This window comes from Podarcis tiliguerta (genome assembly GCF_965153285.1).
Source record: "Podarcis tiliguerta genome assembly, chromosome: 10".
Classification (NCBI taxonomy): domain Eukaryota; kingdom Metazoa; phylum Chordata; class Lepidosauria; order Squamata; family Lacertidae; genus Podarcis; species Podarcis tiliguerta.
The window spans coordinates 56,141,338-56,165,452 of record NC_139543.1 but is presented as its reverse complement, the minus strand read 5'-3'; the positions used below and the strand labels follow the sequence as shown (position 1 = coordinate 56,165,452).

The window sequence follows — 24,115 nt, the reverse complement described above, 5'->3', positions numbered from 1 at the left end:
ACCAGGATTTTGGGGGGTTTTTTACGGTAAGCTTATAACTTATGCTGGGGTTATGTTCTGGGGATCATGCCTAAAGCCAAAACTGTGTATAGTCAAAACACATTGGGTGCAATGTGGGTGGGATTGCCAAAGTCTCTTCCCCCCCCCCCCGATTCCTGCCCGCTTTCCATTTAAAAAAATTCTAAGCATGTAAAGCTGAATGTGCACAAGTTAAATGTGCATAAGTTGCAGGCTTATGTATTCACAAATGACCTAGTCAGGACTTCACAAGTTTGTGGATGACACCACAGTATTCAAAATGGTGAAATCTTTGATAATTGTGAAAGGTTAGAAAGGAAAAATTGGGAGTAAATATCCCTTCCTTTGAGCCCCTTTCATTTTGGGAGGTCCAGCTAACCTTTTATTTGCTGCCCAATTTTAGCCTTGCTGATTCAGACAATTATGAACTAATTGGGGTTTCTCAGTTCAGCATCAATAATCAATATTTGAGAATTGTAATAGCAGCAATTTATAAAGTTTATTATGCTATTAACCTCATTTATGTCCTTTTCTGCAATGCTTAAGTTCTGTTAAGTAAAAGAAATATATTTGCTAAGTGCCTGAAGATATCCTTGAACATTAAGTTTTCTATGTGCTTATAAGAAGGGGAATTAACTTACCTCTTTAATGCAGCAGTTGTTACAGTGGAAATTAAGGTGAAAAACTTAACTGTCACACTCTGATTTCTGATACATAGAAATCAGGCTTAGACTTCTCTAAACAGAGGAAAGTTGTCATACCATGTTCAAGAGCTCCATAGCATTACATTTCTGTATTTTATCCCTGAATTCAAAAGGCCCCCTTATAGTTAACAAACAGCAATAATTCAAGATTGTGCCCTTCACCTCTGTTTGCAGAATGGCAGCTCTCTGCTCTTTAGCTGTGAGGGACTCCTTGAGAACATCAATGTGTTGCTTGCTATCGGAAAATTGGTTTGTGAGGGTTTCCAATTTTGTCTGTAAGGCCAACAGCTCTGTGTCTTTGCGTGACAGTTCCTGTTTCACCTGACCAATCTAAAGAAGGAACCAAAGAGAAAAATACAGGTTATCAAACTGTACATTAATCTGTCAAAGTAAATAGAACTATTTACAGAAATATTTCCAGCTATCACAAAGGCATAGCACCAAGCTGGCTCAGGAAATCGGAAAGGACAGTAAACTTCACTGAGCGCATGCGCCTGTGCAAGTACAGTCTTAAAATAATGTTGTAAAATGAAAATAGAACTGGACTGTAGCCAATATGCATATTATTCCACTACTACATTCAACTTCAGGCAGAGGCCCAACAATTGCTGATGAACCAAGAACTGAAAGAACAAATAATAGGCCAAATAGTAAGCCAATCAGTTATTGCCTAAGCTTTTTAAAGCACTTGGTAGTGAATTGCAGAAGCAAAAAACATTGATTTTAAAAAGGAGCTGTTCTGCTTTGTTGAAGAGTGCCAATATCATTTTGTTTCTGGCCTACATTCCTACTACTTAATACCTGTGTTTCTCTGTGTTGCAATTATGTATGACTGAGGAAAATATTTTAGCAAAGATGTGAAAAAAATATGCATTTGAAAATTGAGGGAACTTCAATGTATTTCCCAGGTAGTACTTTAAACATTAACTAGTAACTATATTGACATCACTCTTGAGTACTCTCAAGGCTTTCAGCAAATTATAAATCCTTTGTTCCAATAGTAATGCCAAGGCTCCCTTCCTCCCCCATTTTGTCTTATAAACATTATTTATATTAATTATAGGTTTGGTTTGCACAAAACTTTAAACCATGAAGAATCTATGATTTAGTTATGATTTGTTTGATCATCCATACTCTGCCCAGCAGCTTAACTATTAATTAATTAATCATGTTTACATATGTCTCAAGGCAATTGACAGACACATCATAAAAACCTAACGATAATTTGAAGATTTGTACCGTTTTTAAAACAACACTTCAAACAGAGATTGTTTCAACAGACTTTTCTAGAGGGATGAACCAAACATGTATTTGTTTCCAGAAAGCACAGATAGTGAGTGTCTGCCATGTCTCAACGGAAACAGAGATGGTCATTTAGTTCTGTGGAACTATGGTTTGCTTACCACCAACTAACCATGTTCTGAAGCCATGGTTTGTTGTCAGCTCATGAAGCTTGGTTTGTTTTAACCATTGGTAGGGCATGTGAACCCAGTACCCTTCTTAACCATGGTTTGTTTGGCCACCTCAGACACTCACCAAGCTCCAAAGGCATGAGACAAACAAACCAAACTTTGCAAACCAAGCTATGATTTGTTGAACAAACCATGACTTAGTGTTAAGTAAAATCCAGGTCATTGTCTGTATTAGATTATGAACCTGCAGGCAAAGCTTGTATTCTTTTAACTTTAGTGCAAGGGCCTAAGATTGTAGTAAACAGTGTCACTCAGATGACTGTTAGACTTCCATGAATAAAACATGAAGGGAAGCAATTTCCAACTGTTTCCTCGCCCCCTGTGGGACCCTACAGCATAGATTTAGAGGGACATCGGGAGCTGTGTACTTTTGCCAAAAATGGGTTGGGTCCTCTCCCTGTTCTCTTACATTATTTTTTCATTAACTGCAAAATATTTTCATACACTGGTGCACCATGGTAGCCCATTAAAAAAAGATGTATGCATTTATACAATCTTCAAATCAGATTTATTTAAATAGAGCAACAATCTCCTGTAATCAGGGTAAGATCACAGCTCAGTTTTCATGTAGAAAAATATTTTCTCTGTTGAATCTATCACAGAGATATTATTTCATTTCATCCTAGAAACTGAAGCCAAATGCATCAACAAGTCAAAAAACTTGCAATCCAGACATGTTTTAAGATTAAATGTGCAGCACATACTTCAAGGCAGGACAGGAAATGAGGACATAACAAGGTCTGCATTTCTGCTCCTAATCTCACACAATGTTTATGAAAATACACAGCCTGACAAAATATAGTGTGGAATACAATCAAAGTCATAACATTTTACTGTGCGTTTTCAAGAGCTCAGTACATGCATCTCAGAAACATCTGAAGCACTTTGAAAGAATCTAAGAATATAGCATGGCACCTTAGCTCAAGTCATGAAAATTGGGTGTTTGAAGTAGATTATAATTGTGATGTTACTTATATCAACCATAAGTAAGCTAAAGACAGATGCAGATTTACAGTTAGTTATAGTGCTTTTCACAGCCGCAGAGTGCAAGGTAAGCAAAGTAAGCTACCCGGAAAGCCAGCAGAGCCCAAGTAAGCGGCACTGCACACAGAGAAGTCAATCTTACGGCAGAGACCTCAGTCTGGAGAGAAGTCACTCTCTTTTTCAGCTCCTCTCCTTGGGCCTCTTTGGCATTTAGCTCTTCCTTCAGTTGCTCTACCTGCCACGACATTATTATTCTCTTACTTTTATATTAGAATGTTTTCCTGTCAAATGTCCTCAGTCTGCACGGAGGCAAATCGTAGCAAAAAAACAGCCAGCAGATTCAACACTTGCCAAACCCTCCACCCTGGCAAAAAGGCAGGGTTTCTAAAATAAAACACTTCTTCCTAAGCTGCATACAGGAAATATTGCACATATAACAACAAAGATGGCATGTCATTATCTAGAACACACCACCGGTTTTCGGTAATGAGACGAACTGTTGTAATTGAGAACAATTTGAGGAAAAAATTACCGGCTTAAAGAGCCAAGTATCAAACACTGCTGAAAATAAAATACATAAATTTGAAAGAAGACTATGCAGAATGTTTTTAATTTGATTATTATGCAGTAGATCAATAACTGGATCTCCTTTAAAAATAATAATCAGGCCTTTTGAGGTCTACTGCCCTTTTGTGTTGCATTTAATTGTGATTAATTTCCCCAAGAACAGACTGGGTGGTGCTTCTGCATCAGTTTATGAAATAAAAATTACTACTGTTTGAAGAACAATACTCAAATTATGAAAAAGAGTTAACTCCATTTCAACAATCTGAGTGTGTGTATATACACTAGTAGGACGCGGGTGGTGCTGTGGTCTAAACCACAGAGCCTAGGACTTGCCGATCAGAAGGTCGGCGGTTCGAATCCCCGCGACGGGGTGAGCTCCCGTTGCTTGGTCCCTGCTCCTAGCTGTTCGAAAGCACATCAAAGTGCAAGTAGATAAATAGGTACCGCTCTGGCGGGAAGGTAAACAGCGTTTCCATGCGCTGCTCTGGTTTGCCAGAAGCGGCTTAGTCATGCTGGCCACAAGACCTGGAAACTGTATGCCGGCTCCCTCCACCATAAAGCGAGATGAGCCCCACAACCCCAGAGTCGTCCGTGACTGGACCTAATGGTCAGGGGCCCCTTTACCTTTACCTACATACACTAGTAGAGAGGGGGGAATGCAAGTGCCTCATCTGCTTTGTGATTAGTTGGTTTAATTAGTTTCTTAGAGGAGTATATCATTGCCTAACAGATAGTGTTCACCCATTACCTTGTTTTTCATGAATTTGGAATGGCTACGATACACCTCCATTTGTTTCATTTCCTCCTCTCGTTCCTCTGTACTGAGGGCTCCATTGGACTTCAGCATCTGGATCTCTTCTTCCAAATCTCGGAGTCCACGCTCCATGGAAGAGATCTTAGAATCCTTCAGACACAGTGAACAATGGGCAAATTAGTCTTTTTCATAAATTGTAAAAGCACCCTAATATGGCAAAACAAAAAACAGGCCCTCCTACAGGAACACTGTCAGTCAGTGAAGAAAGACAAGAAGGGAGAATCTTCCATCTGTTGAAATTTGAAGCCCCAACACCCTGAAAATATTCTAGCAGTAGTAGGAAGAGCAAAGAGCATTTTCCGTAATCTGGCTGGATGAAAAGGTGTTGCAGCTTTGCTCTCAAGCGAGATGGAAAGGACAGGGGTCCTCAACACATTCTGCTCATCAACTTCTTTGTAAAAATCCTATCTCCTGTGTAGTCAATGAATGTCTGTGGTTTAATATACCACAGTGTGCTGCTTATGGTTAAATTTAAAAACCCGAATAGCAAAAGAACAAGAAATATTATGCCCTTTGCTCTGAATAGGCATCTCCTCTTTCATGTAACTGTAGAATTCTTACCTTCATCTCTATAACAGTCTGCAAAGCTTTAGTCTTGGCAGAATCGGGTGCATTTTCAAAACGACGATGCATTTCCTGTACAGAAAGAAATACAAGAAGGCTAAGCACAACAGACTTTACTCAAAAGAGCATGAGCAACATTATCCACCTATTTTGGATGACCTTTCACATCAAACAACAGACATCTACAGTCCACTGAAATAAATCTACACACAAGTGAAATGGTTATAATCATCTGCCTTTCCAACAACTAACACTCAACAGCAGGCAGCTGAAGCAACTTAAAAACCCCAATACCTTTCAGCTAGATGATTCCTTATATGGTCTTTTCAAACTTTATCTTCTGGTGGGAGGATAAAAATACTTTTTAAAAAGAGGATTAATAAATAACAGCAACAATCTGGTATGTACTTAACAAGCTGATAAAGCATCTGTGCCAATAAAACTCCTACACGCCCAGAGTAGCAACCACCTAGTTACTGATGACGACAGCTTTCTCCAGAGAGACAGCAAGGGATGAGAGAACGTTCACTAGGTTGTTCATCAAAACAGTCAACATGCAATGGGTGTAAAAGTGAACACCTATATTTCTGTAAGTATCGCAGAATAAGCACTTCTAGCATAAAAAAGCTGAATGCGGGGCTGCATGGTGCCAGAGAACCAATTCTTCTTTGTATTTTACAGAGTACAAGCCAACTATACTGTATTTCCTTCAGTTTTTTGTAATTAGCTTCCACACATAATACACAGGAGTTAAGGAAACAAGGGATTAAGACAGTGCAAGGTGTCAGAAATTCTGGCAACTAGGCCCACACACCTTATTGTTGGCACCATTGCCAGAGATGGCTACGGAGCAGCACACCAGCTACTAGCTCTATAGGGTCCGTGTGACATTTATTAGCAAGGGCAGGAATGTGGCCTGCTAGCCTGCAATCCTGCAGCAGTTAGGTCAAACTGAGCAGCATAGCAAAGCCGCCCCCATTTGCTACCTGAAATGACTAAAAGGAGTCTCCAAACAGAAGCAGAACACAAAGGTATCATCAGCGGCAAAAGGCATCACCTATGATCGCTCATGACACCAACCTGGCAACAGCAGGAATCAGGAAGCACTCTTCCATGTAATCTGTCTGTTCTGCTACTTTCCTTTATTTTGGCTTTCATTTTTATCGTTAGATTTTGTAACTGTGAAATAACACTAGTGTTTACAGTATGAAAACATTTTATTGGAAAATCTAGAGTGCAGTTGATCCTAGCATGTCTTGAAGTTATCACCAGCTGATTTGTGTTGACTTTTAAGCCCTATCAGCAGTCTGACATATCCTTAAAGAAATGAATGAGATGCTGAAACTACTGAAAGCCTAGACTAGATGGGGTCAATTCTCTCCCCAGCAACTTCTCAAAATAGGATGTGGAAAATAACTCAGCATTTTGTCAGTACCATAAATTTCACTTTGTGTATGTATGGCTACAACATTCCAAGAGCACTGGAGTAAGTTTTTATACTGCTTTTATACTGCTTCTGTTCATTCCTGCGTGTTAACCCCCCCCCCCCAACTTTACATAACACTACAGGGTTTCATTGTACTCCAGAAGTAAATTTTACCTTAGTGGCGTTATCTTGATATAGGAAGAAACACTTTCATAGTGCAATCTTGCAACATTGATTTCTTATTTACAGTGTTCTTTTTGGGGGAAATGCTTACTAGACTACCGAGGTACATTGGACCCCTTCCATTATTTACCACAAGCATTTCATGTCGACATTTTTTCATTTGTTTGCTTTCCCTTCTGTTTTCTCCTCCAGGGCTTGCCGATAGCCAAATAAGGTTTGCCTAATTGGTGGGATGTATATTTTCCCCAATGGCAGTTCTGTTTGCCCCTAACAAAACAACCAGATACCCAGCTGTACACAGCTAGAGACTCAAGAGTTGCTCAGCACACACTGGTTATTCAGCTAGACACAAAGAAATGGACAGATGTCCTATCTGCTGTAGAAATGATGATAACAAATCATGGCAGCAATGCCATCATTGAAAGCTTTTAGTAGTTACCCTGTTTCCCCGAAAATAAGACAGTGTCTTATATTAATTTTTGCTCCCAAAGATGCGCTAGGGCTTATTTTCAGGGGATGCCTTATTTTTCCATGAAGAAGAATACGGTACACATTTATTGTCTAATTGTGAGTCAGCCAGACTCCGTCAGGGCAGAGCGAGCAGCAGGCGGCAGCTTGTCCTGGCGGCGGCGCGGGCTCTCTGATTTAAAGAGACCTCACATTGCCTGAACAGCTCCAGCTGTGCTGCGGCCAATCAGTGAGCTGCACAGTGGCGCCCGCAGCTACGGTCCAGAGGAGTCAGACGCCTTATGGTAGTTTCGGGGGGCTTATATTCCGGGGAGGCCCTATGTTCTGGGGAGGCCTTATTATTGGGGAGGTCTTATTTTCGGGGGGGGGGTGCCTTATATTACAGCGAGAGGCAAAACTGGAAGTAGGTCTTATTTTGGAGGGATGTCTTACTTTCGGGGAAAGACGGTAGCTGTAGAATATATGTGTCCTCAGCATTATATTGTAGAATGATGGAATTCTGAAAGTGCTTTTCTTTTACTGTTCAAGTGGTCAACTGTCATTTGAAAAATGTCTATCTATATATAAATGTAATTTATGTTTTTAAATGTGGAGTCTGATTTAATCCAAATGTTTTCATTTAAAAGATTAAGGTAAAATTAAGTTTTTGATTCAGCGTTAAAATATATTTTTGGAATGCAATAGTAATAAAATTTGCTTTATGTTAAACTGGAGTTATTCTGAAATCAGTTATATCTTTACTTCCAGCTCAGAGGTCAATTAGACGGTCAAAACAAATGGTGTAAGAGGTGTAAAGCAACTATACCAATGATCCTAAACTTTGCCAAACCCCTTTTTGGTCCAGTCTTGCTGTAAGATGATGAACAAAGCCATTACATTCAGAAGAGAACAATTATAATATTGATTATTTAATTTGTATACCACTTAATATATTAAAAATATATCTGTGGTGTACACAAAACTGGAGCAACAACAGAGAAGTTAAACAAAATATTACAAAAATGCACAGTTACATATAAAAATTTTATATTAATACAAAGTTACTAATGTAGATATAAATCAATATCTGTTCATTTTCCTTCTGGCACACCCTCCCTCTCAGCCTCAGGGAGGGTCCAACAAACTCAGGGGGTTTCCCAGAGTGTCCAAAGGATGGGAAAAAGACCCCCCTCCACTCACAGCTCTTTCTTCACCCTCTGTCCTCTCCTCCTCCAGCTGCAGCATTTCAATTCTAAGTATCACAGTATTTCAATTTAGCAATTTGCAGGTAGCTTGAAGAGACTAAATAACAGCTTATTTTAAGGGAGAGAGGAATGTCAGGAAGCACCCAATCCACAACAATTTAATGATGCCCCTTATTTCAGAAAGCCCTGTCTCCTTTTTAAATTCTTGGAACAAGCATTGAAGTTCCATGATGTCCCTTCTTTCTTATGTGGCAATCTAACAATGGTTATCAATAGAAAATTTCTACAGATTTCAAATACAAATAAACAAATACTGAGATGTCCTTGTTGGGATTCGCAGGATGATGAGTAAGTCTGCAGGCTTCAACAGGCTGATGCAATACTCTGTGAAGTGCTGGGTCAGAGTGACTCAGCAGGAATGTGATTGGCTATCACCTGTTTTAAAAGGAAAGCCTGCTCAACAGTGGTTGTGGTGTGGTGTGGTGATGCTGTGGTGGAGAGTATTCGTTTGCCTTAAGGAGCAGGTACTCTGTATGGACTGTTTTTGTAAATACTTGTATATAGCTCACATTAAAAAGACTGCACTGAAAAGAAACCTGGGACTCTGAGCGTTTCGCTAAAAAGCGCTGCGAGGAATTCGCGACAGTCCTCATCCCATTTCAGTAAGCTTGGTTGAATGTGAGCAAACAGGAGTTCATGATGTGTACTGTATTTATTAATCAGAGTAAAGGAAGCAGCAATAATGTTGAACTTGAAGAAGAATAAAAAATGGAAGGCTTTGGTATCTACCATATAATTAATAGGCTCTGTTTTCAGGCTGCAAAATTCCATGTGTAAGGAACTTCTAGCTAACCCAAAGGTTTCTATGTGCACTGCAGAACAAAGAAAATCTAGATTAAAATCCTGTAATTTGATAAAAGACTTCACACTGAAGGAGCTAAGCCATAATTAAAGCTCTAATTAAAAGTATAATTAATTGTCCTGAGAAGAACAGCTTCTAAAATAATTTCAAGCAACAAAGAAGAGCCAGTAAAATTAAATAGATCATTATTATAAAAGTAATCATTAAAATATTTGGAGGGCATTTCTAATCATATTCTACAGGATAGTTTCCCACTAGACCTGCATTTGCCTTAAGCAAGGTCAAACATTATTCCTCTATAACAACAGCAACAAGGTGGGAGGCTGTAGAAAATACACCACCATCTTCAGGACACTGAATACGTGTGCAGGAAAGACAAACCTGATGCTCTTTGGACTTAATGATGATTGTACCAAAGTATCTTCCCCTCACCCCCCCCCCCCAAAAAAAGAAGAGTTAACTGGAAGAGAAAACTTACTAAAATAAGTTCAATATTTATTTGGAGCTTCCAAAATTGTTAGTAATGTGGTGTCATTAATATACTGATAATTGTTTTCCGCAGATTCAATTAATGCCTGTGCTGCCCTTGAAAAGTGTTCAGAACTTCTGTCATGGAAGCTCAGCTGTTCAGATACACAAGGCAACAAGGAAACATCCGCTTGGTTTTGTGACAGTTGTACTGACCACCTGTTTACTGGGTCTAATTCAAGGTGCTGGCATTCTGATAATATGACGTGCCCTTCTTCATATACTGTCCCTACCACCTACCCTTCAATAGCTGCTCAAAAGGCCCTACTTGAAATTTCCTTCACCAAGCTACCTAAAATTTGCACGCATGTAGCGGAGCTCTGAGCATCATAGGACACAACAACAGTTATGTTTAACAAATATTAGGATGAAAAAAACTTTCTATTGTGCTCAATTTTCAGTTGAATCTGAACGTGTGAACACTAGTGTATCAACCTAGTCCTTTATTCCTTCATCAGACCACACACATCACTTTCTACCTTACTTTCTGGCAGTGACTGTCTAGTCGATATTACGCTTCTTTGTTTAGCAGGAGTGCTTATCACCCAAAGTTATTCAGCTACATTTAGCTATTACTTTATGAATTATTTACATCAAAAAATTATAAAGAATACAATACTATAAAGTGCAATACTTCTTCACTTTAAATAGTGTGTTTTGGACTATGCAACCAAGGCAGCAAATGATTTCTTCAAATAACCTTCATAGCAAAGTGGCTGTTTCCATGGAAATGGCAGAGCAACCATCCATTACTGCTGCCAAGATTTCTCCTTATTCTTCTATACACAGGTAGATGCTCATTTACAGCTTTCTAATGAAACTACACACAAACACACAGGACTAATATATAGCAGCATCCTCAGATGGTTGCACAAGTAGTATTTACACACACAGAGAGAATAAATACAGCTTGCCATTCTGCAAGCACAAGTTCCTGGCTGCCACTGGTGGTTCTCCTTCCCCCATCAGAGGATTGTAAGGTACATGAAGGCCAGGTTCCAACCATGTATCTCTGATCTCCAGAAGTCCAGTTCTAAAAGTGTGTGGATCTCCAAAGCCCAACATTTCAAATGTTAGCTTTCTAGCTGTTGTGGAAGGAGCTTTACTATTTTTATATTACTGCCAGAAATACCCAAGTCGTTTGCACACATACCTCCACACATGAAGAATATACTGGATCTTGTACTGAGTACTCTTTGGTACAAATGGAATTATGTGTAGCTAGACTACAACTCCTATCATTCCCAACCACTGGCCATATTGACTGGGGCTGATGGGAAATGGGAATCCAAAAACTTCTGGAGGGTCACAGCTCAGCCACCCCTAACATACACAGAAAGCAAATCTGCAATTAAGTAATTGCCAGTTTCTATACATTTTATACAGCACCATCAATTGTACTATATGCTTTAACAGAGGGGCATAAGGAACATCCAAAACCATTATACTTTTTAATGACACAGCTTATGCCAAGGATGGAAAGTGAACTAGCAAGCCCTGCCATGGAGAAGTAAAGCACCTGGAGAGGTAGGATAGAAAATAGGGTGAAGAAAGGGTTGTGAGTGGAGGGGGGCTCTTTTCCCACCCACTGGAACCCCGGGGACACTCAATAAATCTGCTACACCTGGAATTGGGTGTAGAGAGTGCACATGAATGGGACATAGCTGTGAGCAGCCTGAGGAATTAGCATCCACCTTGGACTGCCCAGAAAAAGCAAGTCTAGAGTAAGAGACTAGGTGATGCCCGCTGTTTCCAGTAACTCTTCTAGTTGTGAGACTTTTGTGGGTGAGCTGAGAGTTTGGACCCTCAGGTGAGAACCAGGAGGCTGAGAGGGAGGGTGTGTCAGAAGGAAAATGAACTGAAATTGATATATATATTAGTAACCTTGCATTAATGCAATATTTTTTATGTTACCGTGTATTTTCATAATATTTTAAATTGTCTGTTGTTCTTCCTTTTGTATCCTTTTTAATTAAATAGGCCCTTCCCATCTCTCCTTCCCTGCAACCTTATACTGTATACATCAACATCTCACATCGAATAGAACTAATTAGCAGGAAGGACTTTATGATCTGGAAAAAGATACTATATTTGTACTTTTGTAACCAAATAAAATCTTTAATAAAAATATTTTTCTAAAAAATAAAAATTAATGTAATAGAAATTAATTAAAATCAAAACTATTAAGAGCTAATTATTGCAAGTAAACAAGGGTTGACAAGAGAGAAGTCTGAACTGCAAGTAATAAGGTTAGGAACAGAGTCTCTATGGGTGAATCCCAACTCACCTCCCTTAGCAAATTGTTCTCCTTTTCCTTCTGCTCCAACAAGGTTTCCAAGTGGTGCACATGCATTTCTGCCTCGGCCAACCGTCTAGTCCGCTCATGATCCTCCTCTGTTGCTTTTGCTGACAGCCCCTTGCTCTGCAACATTTCCAACAACTTTTTGATGGACTCATCACGAGCATTTAAGGTCTGCTTTTGCGTCTCAATGCGCAGCTCCATTTCTTCCAAGGTTTTGCGGAGCAAGAAAAGTTCCTTGGCCTGGCGCTCATGTTCTGCATGAAGCCGCTGGAAGTTCTCCTCTGTAAGCTCTGTCACAAAGTGCTCACTGGATCGACTGCTGCTGTCTTGCTGGAAAAGCTGGTTCAGGTCCCTCTGGATCCTAAGCTCATCCTGAAGAGCTTGGATTGTCATCTGCATATGCTGGAAATAAGAAACCCAAATCCATGAATTCACTATGTTAAAAATGGAACTGTAAAGAAATTAACAACATGAGGGGCCCAACTCTTTTGCATAGCAAACATATTGATTCCCCAAACACTGAAATATGATGAAAAGACAGGCTAATAAAACAAAGAAAAAAACAACGTTTAATCCCATGTTTTTTGTATGAAAGCACCTTTCTAAATCTTCAGCAACCTGAGCAATGCATTGGGGGAAATTACACTAATCTACTCTGTAGCTTGTAGAATAGAGAAGTCTATTGGGGATTGGGAAGGAGAAGGTAAGACCACAGGGCCAACACACCAAAAAATAGTTCTCCTTGTAGACCTTCTTTGCTCCAGAGCAGGAGAAATGGTGAAGCAAGAGTTGGACACTGCTGTTCAATCTGCCTATGATGCCTTCAGGCAGCTGTACCCAACCATCCACTCTCCCTACCTCATCACAGTACACAAATTGTCAGGGTCTGGCTGAATGAAGAAGAGTGGTGGTAGGTACCACCTGGGGAACCCCAAAGGGAAACCCCAGAAGAGGACAGCTCAGAGCCAGAAGATAGGTGGTGGAACACAGAGAAGTCAGAGGGAGAAGATTGTGGGGAGGTGTCAGATGCTGAAGGGGCAGCAGGGTTTAGTGAGCAAAGAGATCCGGCAGAGCTTGCTGAAGAATCCTGGGAGTCTCCCTCTCCTACTGTGACAAGCTCCCCTCCCCTCCGATCTCCAAGAATGCACAGGATAATGAGAACAGAACAGTGACCAGAGATGCGTAGGTATAGTTTGAGACGACTTGTGCAACATCTAGGGGTGGAGACGTAGAACAGTGCAGAGGGAGGGAAAACCCTCAGTCCTGGCAACTGCTCTATGGTGGCAAGAGCTACTGGGAAGTGTTCTGAGTTGCATACTATTTCCTTGAATAAACAGCTAACTGACAACTGCCTCCGCCTCTGCCTCTTCATTCTGACCTGAATCTGACTCCAGCCTTGACACATATTGGGCTTTTAATTAAAAAAAAAAAAGTAAGCAGGAGCCCTTGTGCAAGCCTTACACTGCAATCCTAAAAATATCTACTCAGAAGAAAGTCCTATTGAATTTAATAAGGCTTAGGATTGCAGCCTTTCAAGTAAATCACACCCTTGTGCAAGACATCCATATTATTTTCTCAGAAAACAAAATGCATGAAAATGGACACATTCCACCAAATTTAACCCATTGGTATAGGTAGAAAACAAGCAGCAGAGCAGCAATGAATACTCATGACTGAAAAAATGGGCTTGTATGGAAGCCAACATGTCAAAAGTGTACCTGTAAAGCTGGTTAAGCAGGAACAGCCATTTTGTTCTTTTTAAATAGCATTTGGGGTAGAAGAGGAAGGGTGATGCCTAAAGCATACTACAATGAAGTAGAAACACTAAAAAGTCTTCAGTTTCTTTTAAAAATATCTAGCTAATCTGCTCTTAAAAACAGTTTGCATTCTCAAAAATTAGAATCTGCTTAATGCACATTGGAAGCAAAGACCTGTCTGTCCAAAGGGATTCCCTGCTGACAATCTGTTTCCACCCACTCAGAAAAGCTAGCAAATGAGCTAATGTCAGGTGTCCAACAGGACCTTGCTGATGTAGAATGTGCCAACTCCCACACATATTGCCATTCTAACTTTATAATTGCTCTGGGACATCAGACCTGTTATTTGTATGGAAATACAAGAGCTATTTCTGTAGTGTTTGAAAGCTTCATTTAGAAGCAAAGCTATGATTTTAATAGGATTTAATCTATCTGGCAATCCCACAAATCAACTTACATTTAAAGAAGTTCTTGTGCTGTATTATCTCAAAGGCAGCAGAAAAGGAAAGGGATTAAAAATTCTGCATATAAGTAGCCTGCTACTAGTACATTTGTCAATTCTGTAAGGCTCAGGAAAATGACTCAATTTGGTTTAAGGGCATACACGTCAGTGCATGAATAGAAAATACAATCACTGTACATCCCACAGAGTGTAACTACAGGATGCAGGAAAGAGGAAGCAAAGGCAACTTGTTCTATTTATTTTTATTTTATTTACTAAATTTGTATACTGCCCTTCATGTGAAGATTACAGGGTGGTTCGCAATATAAAACTACAAATGCCCCAGTGAGAAGCCCAGCCAACAAATTTGCACCAGCTGAAGTTTCCAAACTGTCTTCAGAGGCACAACCCTACCTTGAACCACCGTGATGGGGCACATCCCACACCTTTCAGTTTAAAAACAACAAAGTCCCTGTATTGAAAAACCCATAAGTTAAAGCAGGTTCTCACAGCCAAGATAGTCACTGGCTGCCTCAGCTTTTGCAGCTGCAGTCAGTCAGGGCCCTGTCCTCCTAGGTCAGGTGGAAAAGGCCTGCAAGGCAGGAAGCAGGTCCCCCATATTTGCATAACCCTATTCCTGTGAATAATTTGTTTTAATTGTTTTTAATTCTGAATTTTAAATTGATGTAACCTGCTTGGGGACCTGCTGGTGAAGGGTGGGTAATAAATTTAATAAATATTAATACCATTTATGAACATGTTTAACTCTATAATATGTGGATTTTAAAAAGACATTTTTGTATTTTTTAGCTGAGAACTATATTGCAAAAATCAGGTAAGTACAAAAATTTCCCCAATAACTATTAGAAAAATGGTTGGAATTGTCTTCCCAAAGAGATAAATAAAAATGTACAAACGTGTATCCTTTCATAGGGCATTCATACGAAATGAAAGGAACAGAAATTGTTTTAAACGTATCTAGTAGGCAATGGTCCAACATGTGTGTTGGTGCTGTGGATAACTAATGTTAAAGCAGCAGAAATTGCTTACAAAATAATGTATTTCTGGTATTATATTCCTTACAATTTGAGAAGGATGTATAGTTCATGAGGTTCAAAATGTTGACAGAGTGATAATCTGATTTATCAACTTTATTTGGGGCCAATTCCACCAAATGTGCTTAAAATAATTGCTGCTTAAATGATTGCATCAAGTGGACTGGCTCTAGAAGTTATGATTCTTTGAGCCCAATGTATTTGTGAAACTTTTATAATAAATAATAATAATAATAATAATAATAATTTATTATTTATACCTCGCCCATCTGGGCGGCTTCCCAAAAAAATATTAAAATACTCTAATACATCAAACATTAAAAGCTTCCCTAAACAGGGTTGCCTTCATTTTCTAAGAATGCAGGACCCTGCTGGATCAAGCCAAAGGTGCAACTGGTCCAGCATCCTAGTCTCACCAGAGACCTGTAGGAAGCCTGCAAGCTGGAGATGAGCACAACAGCACTCTGCCCATCTGCAATTCCCAGCAACTGGTATTCAGAAGCATTACTGCCTCCGGCTGTCAAGGCAGAGCATAGCCACCATGGCTGTTCTTCATGAATTTGTCTAATCCTCTTTTAAAGCCATCCAGGTTGGTGGCTATTGCTTCCTTCTATAGGAGCCAATTCCATAGTCTAACTATGCACTGTATGAAGAAGTACTTTCTTTTATCTATCCTGAATCTCCCCCAACATTTAGCACCAGTAAATGTCCACAAGTTCTGACCATGCCTTTGTACAACTTATGATCTCTTGTCATATTAAGAATGCCTGATGTCAAAAGTCACCAAATATTTACTTCTGGTTCATTTACTTGCCTGGAAAACATGCTTTAACTTTGTTTGATAAGATGTCATCAATTCAGTTTTAAGGGACTGAGAGAAGACTTTAAAACATTTATATTGTAGTACATTTATATTTCATTGTAAAATGAAGGCTAGTTTGAAAGATAATATAATTGATGTTTTAAAAATCCAAAACAAAATGTTAAAAATCATATTTTTAAATCTATTTTTATCCAGGCTAGTCTCTATAAAGGAAAGTGATGGCAAACAACAGTTCAATGACAAACATGGAACTTTGACAAAATGCTAATCAGCAGTATCTGAGGAGGGAAATCTATGACTGAGTACACCTGAGGAGATTACCAATATGCTAACATATGGACACTTTGTAGCATTATGTTGACAAGACCGTCTGCTGGTACAGATGCCAGATGAAGACACAGCATGGAACTTGTCAAATCACCACTGATAAGCCGGGGGGGGGAGCCTTACATATTAAATTAAGTGTAATCAGATGTTCATGATCTGAAAACTAATCAGAGTCATAAAAGATTGAAAGACTTCGTATCTAACAAATCCCTTTTACTTGCATTATTACTTTAAAAAATCGTAGGCTATTCCTTTCAAGAGATTGAAGGAGGACAGCACCATTGAGGTGGGGTGGGGGGAGAGATAACAACTTGGTCCTTGCATCAAAAAGAACACAAATAAATCGATAAATCGGTAGTATTTCTAGTCCAGTATTGACCACCTGGTCCACAATTACACAGAAAAATAAGAATGGTGCTTAGAAATAGTAAGAATAACAAACAAATATTAAATGAATTAAGGAAACAGAAGTAATTTGCTAAATGACAACCATGTTAGCCTGCTGTTGTAGTAGGTTTTTACACTTTAGAAACAAGAAAATGTAGCCCACAAGAGCTACCAAGGATGCCACAGATTCTGTCCTCCCTTGTTCTGGTCAGCATCCCGTTTGTCTTCTCTGGCTCAAGTGAATGAGCCTCATGGCAGGTGATGAGATCAAGTTCTAAAGATACTGATGGGGGAACTCTGAAGGAGTGTTTGGGGGTGGAACAAATTATCTTATCTTTTCTAAATATAAGGTAGCTGGGATTCCAGACTAAAACCAAAAGGGACAGAAAGGGCATGCAAGGCTGAGGTGGATTTGTATTTCCCCCCCTCCTTTAATCTCCAAGCTTTCCAGCCACTGCTGAAGTCTGAACACTTCAACTTCTAATGTTTCAACTGCTAGCTTGAAGTGTGAAAGACTAAATACTGATAAAAGAATAAATGAGAACTGTGAGGAAAACAAATGTAGTGGTCTATTGAACTATTCTGTTACAAAGATGGGAAAAATTCACTTGAAAAATGTATGCTTGTATAAAGAGATATTTTCTTATTTTAACACCTTTTATAATTTTATAATGTTATAAAATTCCTGAATCTAACGTCTATGGCTAAATGCCCTACTTTTCACCCTCTACTATAATACTGTTACAGATCTGTGGTAACAGAGGGCACCTATAACTGCTAGAGTTGGTGAATGTTATACATTAATGAAAGGGTAGGATGTAGACGACTTTTGGACTATTGAAGGGAAGATGCCAGGCCATTGGAATAATACAGGCTAAGCTTCCTTTCTAGGCCAGGGCCTCACCTGGGATAGAAGCCGTTAAGCTTGATGAAAGGTGTTGGTGGCTCATCACATGGAAATCCTTGAGTCTGTGCCAATGGAGGTTGCCAAGGTTATGCTGAGCAATGCCGTAGGTTACAGGAAAATTATCACCTCTTAAAACTAGGCTTGGAATACCAAGGAGAAGACGGGTGAGTAGTCAGAAGGGGAAGAGATGCTTGGCAAAGGGTTTTCTAGGAAGGAGAAGCAGGAAGTGGGGAAGGCTCCATGTGTGGGGCTGAAGGGCAGATGCCATGCAATGCTGGCTGAGGAGGCTGCATTGAGAGGCTGGGGGCCATGACTGACTGCTGCTTTGGATCCAAGCTCAATGAAGTTATGAGAGGACCAAAGAGGGACATTATTTGGGTGTAATGTTTTGGAATGTTGCTACTGCTCAGCAGAGATTGTGTGTAGCGCACAACCCTTGTAACAATATACACTGGATGCCCGGGTTGCGAACATGATCCATGCGGGAGGCACGTTTGCAACCCGCAGCGCTGCGTATGCACATGCGCGGGTTGCAATTTAGTGCGTCTGCACATGCATGACCGCCGAAACCCGGAAGTATCCCATTCCAGTACTTCCGGGTTTCGGCACGTCCGTAACCTGAAAAAACGCAACCTGAAGTGTCTGTAACCCGAGGTATGACTGTACTTCTGACAGAGACATTAACACAGGGCAGGATTGGCCATTATCTATTTCTTTGTTAGGTCTCCTAACTAGAACAGCAATTTACCATATGTTTTCTTGGCTAGAGTCCACTTCAGCTGTATAAGGTTACCTAAGAAGTTTATTACTGTACTTCTTTACAGTTCTACAGTACCCCACAGCACAGATCTGAGCAATACTCGTGTGCGCAGTGTTTTAGACAACAGAGAAATAAAATCTGCAAAAGATTTGCAGGTGATGCCTCTCAATATTATTCAGGGCACAAATCATCCAAGATTCAAGAACAACTGAGTTGCCCTACTCCTAATGGAACCAGAGGGTGTCCATTGCATTCTGCTAGAAGGTACTAGTGGCAGACTGCATAACTAAAGTATGTAACAAACACCTTGTTGGTATTCTGCAGGAAACAATTTTCCATTCTTGTTTTCAGTTGCTTTCAACTGGCCAATATAAACCAGAGGAAGACGGTTACTTTCAGGCTAGCTGACATTCAGGGGAACTTGTATGGTATTACTGATCTTTTTCATGAGCTCTCTATAAGTTGCCAAGAACTCACAATGCCTCCAATGAACACTGGGGCACGGAGAAGAAACAAAAAGGAATTATGTCATTTCTGGCTTACGGCAAAGGCTCCTAAGAGTGAAACAAGTACAGTACCTATTTATCCCTCTGTGTCAGAGAACTCAAAGAAAGGGACCTTCTCTTGTTTCATTTCACATTGGGAATTTACAGAAGGTAGAAGCAGAACAAGGCCTGTCACATGCAAAAGACTTAGGAAAAGGCTGGTAATAGCTACCTCTTAAGAAAAGTAAATGGCATTTCCATGTGCTGCTCTGGTTCGCCAGAAGCGGCTTAGTCATGCTGGCCACATGACCCAGAAGCTGTACGCGGGCTCCCTCGGCCAGTAAAGCGAGATGAGCGCAGCAAGCCGAGAGTCGTCCGTGACTGGACCTAACGGTCAGGGGTCCCTTTACCTTTTAAGAAAACTAAAACTTGTGGACCCCTGGTAATTGAATCTTCTAATATAGCCAGACCATTTAGCATATCAGTGCACTGTTCATTAATGAAATCAAACTGACATTCTGAGTGCAAAGACTGAATCTATGTGCCTGGATAATTGATCATTTGCCAATTTAATCAGTAAAGACAAGTCAGTCAACAACAAGAGGAAAAGCTACCTTGCTGCATGAGCAGCAGACAGTTCAGTTTGCAGGGGTGGGGGGCAGAGTCCACACACCAAGGGCATGGGCGTGGAAATATTTTTGGGCAGAGGGCTAATAATAATATAATTATTATTATTATGGGCGTGGAAATATTTTTGGGCAGAGGGCTAATAGTAAGTGGGGCCAGACCCACATACAGACCCTTAACAGATGCACAAAGCTATATCCAATGGAAACAGAAGCAAATATTTAATTCAAAGTAATTCCACTCGAATTTCACCTAGTTTCTCCACAGGCTTTTAAAAGCTTTCCAACACACTTTTATCTGTTGTGACAGAAAAAACAAGAACTACTCAGTAATCCCAGGAGAATGTAAACAACTTCAATGTACAGTTGAAATGCAAAGTCCTGCTTTCAAAGCCTCAAGCTTTAAAATTTAACTGCATCCCATAAACTGCATGTTTGCAGTTGCAAAAACCACACATGATGTTTTGTGTATTTGCAAATAAACGTCTACCTCTCTGCTTACATTTCCCCTCTCTTCTTGTAGAGGAAGGAGGTGCAACAGTTTGCACAACATTAAAGTCTGTTCCCTTCTCAGATGTTCTCTGCTAAATAATGGAGGGATGGAAGGCAGGACTGCCCCTACCACTTGGCAGAGGTGGCTGCCTCAGGCAGCAGATACTGAGGAAAAGGAGGCAGCTGTGAGGTGCTGGAGAACATAGCTCTCTATGCCATACAGCCTGCTCTGTGGCCTGAAGGAAGCCAACTGTCCTCAGGTTCACTTTTCATAATGCCAGTGCTGAAGTAAGATTCAGCCAGTTGGGTTGGCTTTTTTCCATGGAATAGTGGAGGTGCCGTCTTGTCCTTCATGTTAAGCAGCAAAATGTTTTGGGCCAGCCCAAAGAAGGAGATCCAGAAGGTTAGATGAAATCCAGCTGCAGCCTGCATCCAGCAAGTGCTTTCCAATCCCCGGAACTGACCCTTGAGAGCTAATTTTGAATGTTACTAGGGGGATCCCACTGCTATCGGAAAGCAGTGTTTCTATTAATGATGAGTAATTGCATTATTTTGACTATAAATGCTGATGAAGTGGAGAATAGGGAACACTCATAAAACAAAGACTTGGGGCTCTCATGCCACAAAGGGGTGTTCTTAGCTCCCCAAAACAGTCAATGTAAACTGCATGCAAATCAAATTGTGGCTCCATGGAGTCTTTACCCTACACCAGCCAACCTAATTAAAGCCTTGGGCTGCAGCTGTTCAGAAAGGAGTATTCTGAAGTTCAGAAAGGGGTATTCAGAAAGGGGTATTCCATGGAGGCCACTCATGAGCCAGGTGGTGGTTCTGTAGAGTTACGGCTTTACGAAACGACCTTCCCCATCAGAAACTATTTCCTCCCTCCTCAACATACTCACTTTACATGCTTCATCCATAGAATTACATAGCTGTGGAGTTGGAAGTAACCCCAAGGGTTGTTTAGTCCAATGACAGTTATTCCATTTCCCTAAATAAACAGGGTGTGAAAGGAACCCCATAACTTTGAAACTATGGATTAAGATACCTTTCACAATAAAAAATGAGCTATTATGCAAGCAGGGTCTAGGAACTCAGGGTACAGACCTGTCTGCACACTGCAAATTCTACAAAGCAATCGCAACAGAGTTGTGTTGTGTGCTTGTGCATGAAGTCCTAAGGCAAGGTTCCTGCTAAGGTTCTAGGATAGGGATATTCCTGGAGCTATGGCTCCCATCATCCCAGATCCCAAAGCCCATCAACTGTTTGAACTCATATTTAAAATGACCCTGAATATTCACTTTTGTTTATATTGTTGGTACACTCATGCTTGGAACTGAGAAAGTCACAAACCTTGCACATCTAAGAGGAAAAAAGTATAGTAACCAGTTAAGATCTGGAATGTGTCCTTCAGTTAGTCCTTGAATTTCTGCCAAGATATTATCCAAAAGCCTTGAAGATATATTTTTTAAATTATCAGATTAACTGATAGGCTGAAATGTGTTCGCAACTTAGTTCAAAGAAATCCCTAGTCCAAAGCCCTAGGTGGAAAAATCTGTTTATAATAAAATTTAGGTTGATCAGATTTACTTTAAAGGATACAAACGGACAACTGATATAGATGGCATAAAACAAGTTAATTAGAGGTGGACTAATTAGCGTGCCTGGTTTGTGTATCTCATTACATATTCCGCATTGCTTTTAAATAGTGCCATTTATTTTTTGGACTACAGTTCTACCGTCCTACCATTATAGTAGTAATTATAGTGGGCTCAGAAAATAAAGCTCTAGCAGTTTACTTAAATGAATAATTAGAATGGGTGTAAGGAATGACAGAAATAGGATATAGGAAAGCCAGCATACCCCCACCTCTCATTAAGTAAGAAACATTTTCAGTGATCCAACAAACAAACAAAAAACAAACAAACCCACAAACCAATCACGTTTACATGCAAAGACAATTCTATTTTTTAAAGTAATATTCACTTTCAAAGTTCCAAAGCATCCTATTTATTCCAATTACTTCAGTATTTAGATTTCAAGAGGTGACATTTCAGACAGATTCCAAAGTAGTATTTGAAAAAAATGTTGGCCTTTCACAGCCAAAATTCTAATCAACCACAAAATGTTCACTAATTCTAGGGACAGTCCTTTTACAATGTAAAATCATTCTTTTAGATTTTGCCCTTTATCCATGTATTATGAGTTATATCAAACTAAGTCATACTTAGAGCAGACCCACTGAAATCAATGCACTTAAGTCCATTGGCTTTAATGGATCTAATCCAAGTATGACTAACATTATTTATTAATTTATTGCATTTTCTCCAAGGAGCTCAAGTGGTTTACATGGTTTGCCCCCTCCTCATATAACCCCCACAACAACCTTGTGAGGTAGGTTAAGCTGAGAGGGTATAACCGGCCAATGGTCACCCAGTGAGCTACATGGATGAGAGAGGATTTGAAAACTAGATTTTCCGGTCCTAGTCTGACACTCTAACCACTATACCATACTGGTTCTCAACAATGCATATCACCCTGTACTTTCCTTATCTGAACTGTGAACTAGAGAATTCTGATGCATACAAAATAAATTAATAAATTAAATAAATAATAAAATAAAAAATTGTTCAGTAGCACCTTAGAGACCAACTAAGTTTGTTCTGGGTATAGGCTTTCATGTGCATGTACATCTTAAATAACAATTTCAAAGGCACTTGTGAGGAAGCAAGGATCACCCATTATGTTTAGCAGATTTCAAATTTTCATATAAAATAGTTTTCATTTTAACCAAGTGGAATTAGGGGAGGTGGATCTTCCATTCATTGTAGGGACATGTGAGGTTGGGTACACTTCTAGTAACAAGCTTTTGAATGCAGAGGAGCAGCCAGGGAAATGGGTCACTGGTACCTTTCAACAAACCCCGGAAGGCTGACATAAAAGGTGAGAGTAGTGAGAAATTTCCAATCTGCACCTGGTAGAAAACCACCAAGAGTATTTCTAGCCTGTGTGCATGAAGGATACTTGAAAGGTAATTGCTTTGGTTACATAAACAAATATATTCAATTGAATATGAATCTAGGCTTTATTCTGAAAATATTTTAAGACCTTGACCTTGTCAAAAGAAACTCCGATTATCTTTCAAAGGAAGTCTTTCATCAACTGTCCCCTACACATCTTAACAACATGCAAGGAGTATTTGCAAGATGCACATCTTAGTATTAAAAAATATACCCTGCGGCAACAAATTTTATAACCAAATTGTGTATTATGAAGAAATACTTCATTAGATATGTGTTGGATCTACTGCCACTGGATTCAAGTGGATTTAACCAAATTGAAATGCAGCGAGAAAGGGAATAGTTTCTCTTCAGTTTTTCCATACTGTTTATAATTTTATAAGTCTTAAAATCTAGAGTCTAAATATTCAACCATATGTCACACAACAGTTTGACAAACTTCCAGGAATATTTGCTGAGTAAGTGTCTAACTATTCCTAGTACCCAATACATCCAACAATTTCCACGTTACAAAGATATAAATCTTCTGCTCACTTCCTTACAGAGAACACTCGCAAAGAATCCTAGAATTATACTGGATTGAGCTGGAATAGTGAACTGATGGGAAAGGACTGGATGCTCTCCCCCCACTTCACTGTTCTCTTATGCCAGTGGTGTCCAAACTTTTTTCAAAGAGGGCCAGATGAGGGCCGACCAAAGAACCAACCACAGTTGTTGAGCTTTTTTAAGGACTGAAGTTGCTGGGCTTTTTTTTTTATGAGGTTGAAGTCGTTGAGACCGACGGCCCGGATTAGGCCTCCAAGACGGACTCTGGACATGCTGCAATGTGGATACAAAATCTGAAACAGGAAAATCACTTTTCCATGTTCCATGGTGCTACTTGGAACTGAATATACTGACTCTAGATCAATAGAATAATTTGTCTCAAGTTCAAGACTGCCAAGGGAAATTCTCTGAAAAA

General features: G+C 39.8%; 1 protein-coding gene across 23 annotated transcripts in view; it reads right to left on the bottom strand.

Annotated features, from left to right (window-relative positions):
• ERC1 (ELKS/RAB6-interacting/CAST family member 1) overlaps positions 1-24,115 on the bottom strand; it is a 164,841-nt gene that overhangs the window by 130,500 nt on the left and 10,226 nt on the right. For 17 of the 23 annotated variants that reach the window (XR_014502601.1, XR_014502602.1, XM_083401887.1 and 14 more), the window contains exons 3-7: positions 12,062-12,478; positions 5,121-5,195; positions 4,494-4,649; positions 3,330-3,413; positions 885-1,052 (exon numbers count right to left, since the gene is read on the bottom strand). Coding sequence is in view for 21 of the 23 variants with exons in the window: in XM_083401887.1 (XP_083258013.1) it covers positions 885-1,052; positions 3,330-3,413; positions 4,494-4,649; positions 5,121-5,195; positions 12,062-12,478 (900 nt within the window). In the remaining 2 variants the exon portion in view is untranslated. The remainder of the gene's footprint in view (positions 1-884; positions 1,053-3,329; positions 3,414-4,493; positions 4,650-5,120; positions 5,196-12,061; positions 12,479-24,115) is intronic. The other 6 variants (XM_083401885.1, XM_083401892.1, XM_083401882.1 and 3 more) reach the window with 1 other exon arrangement.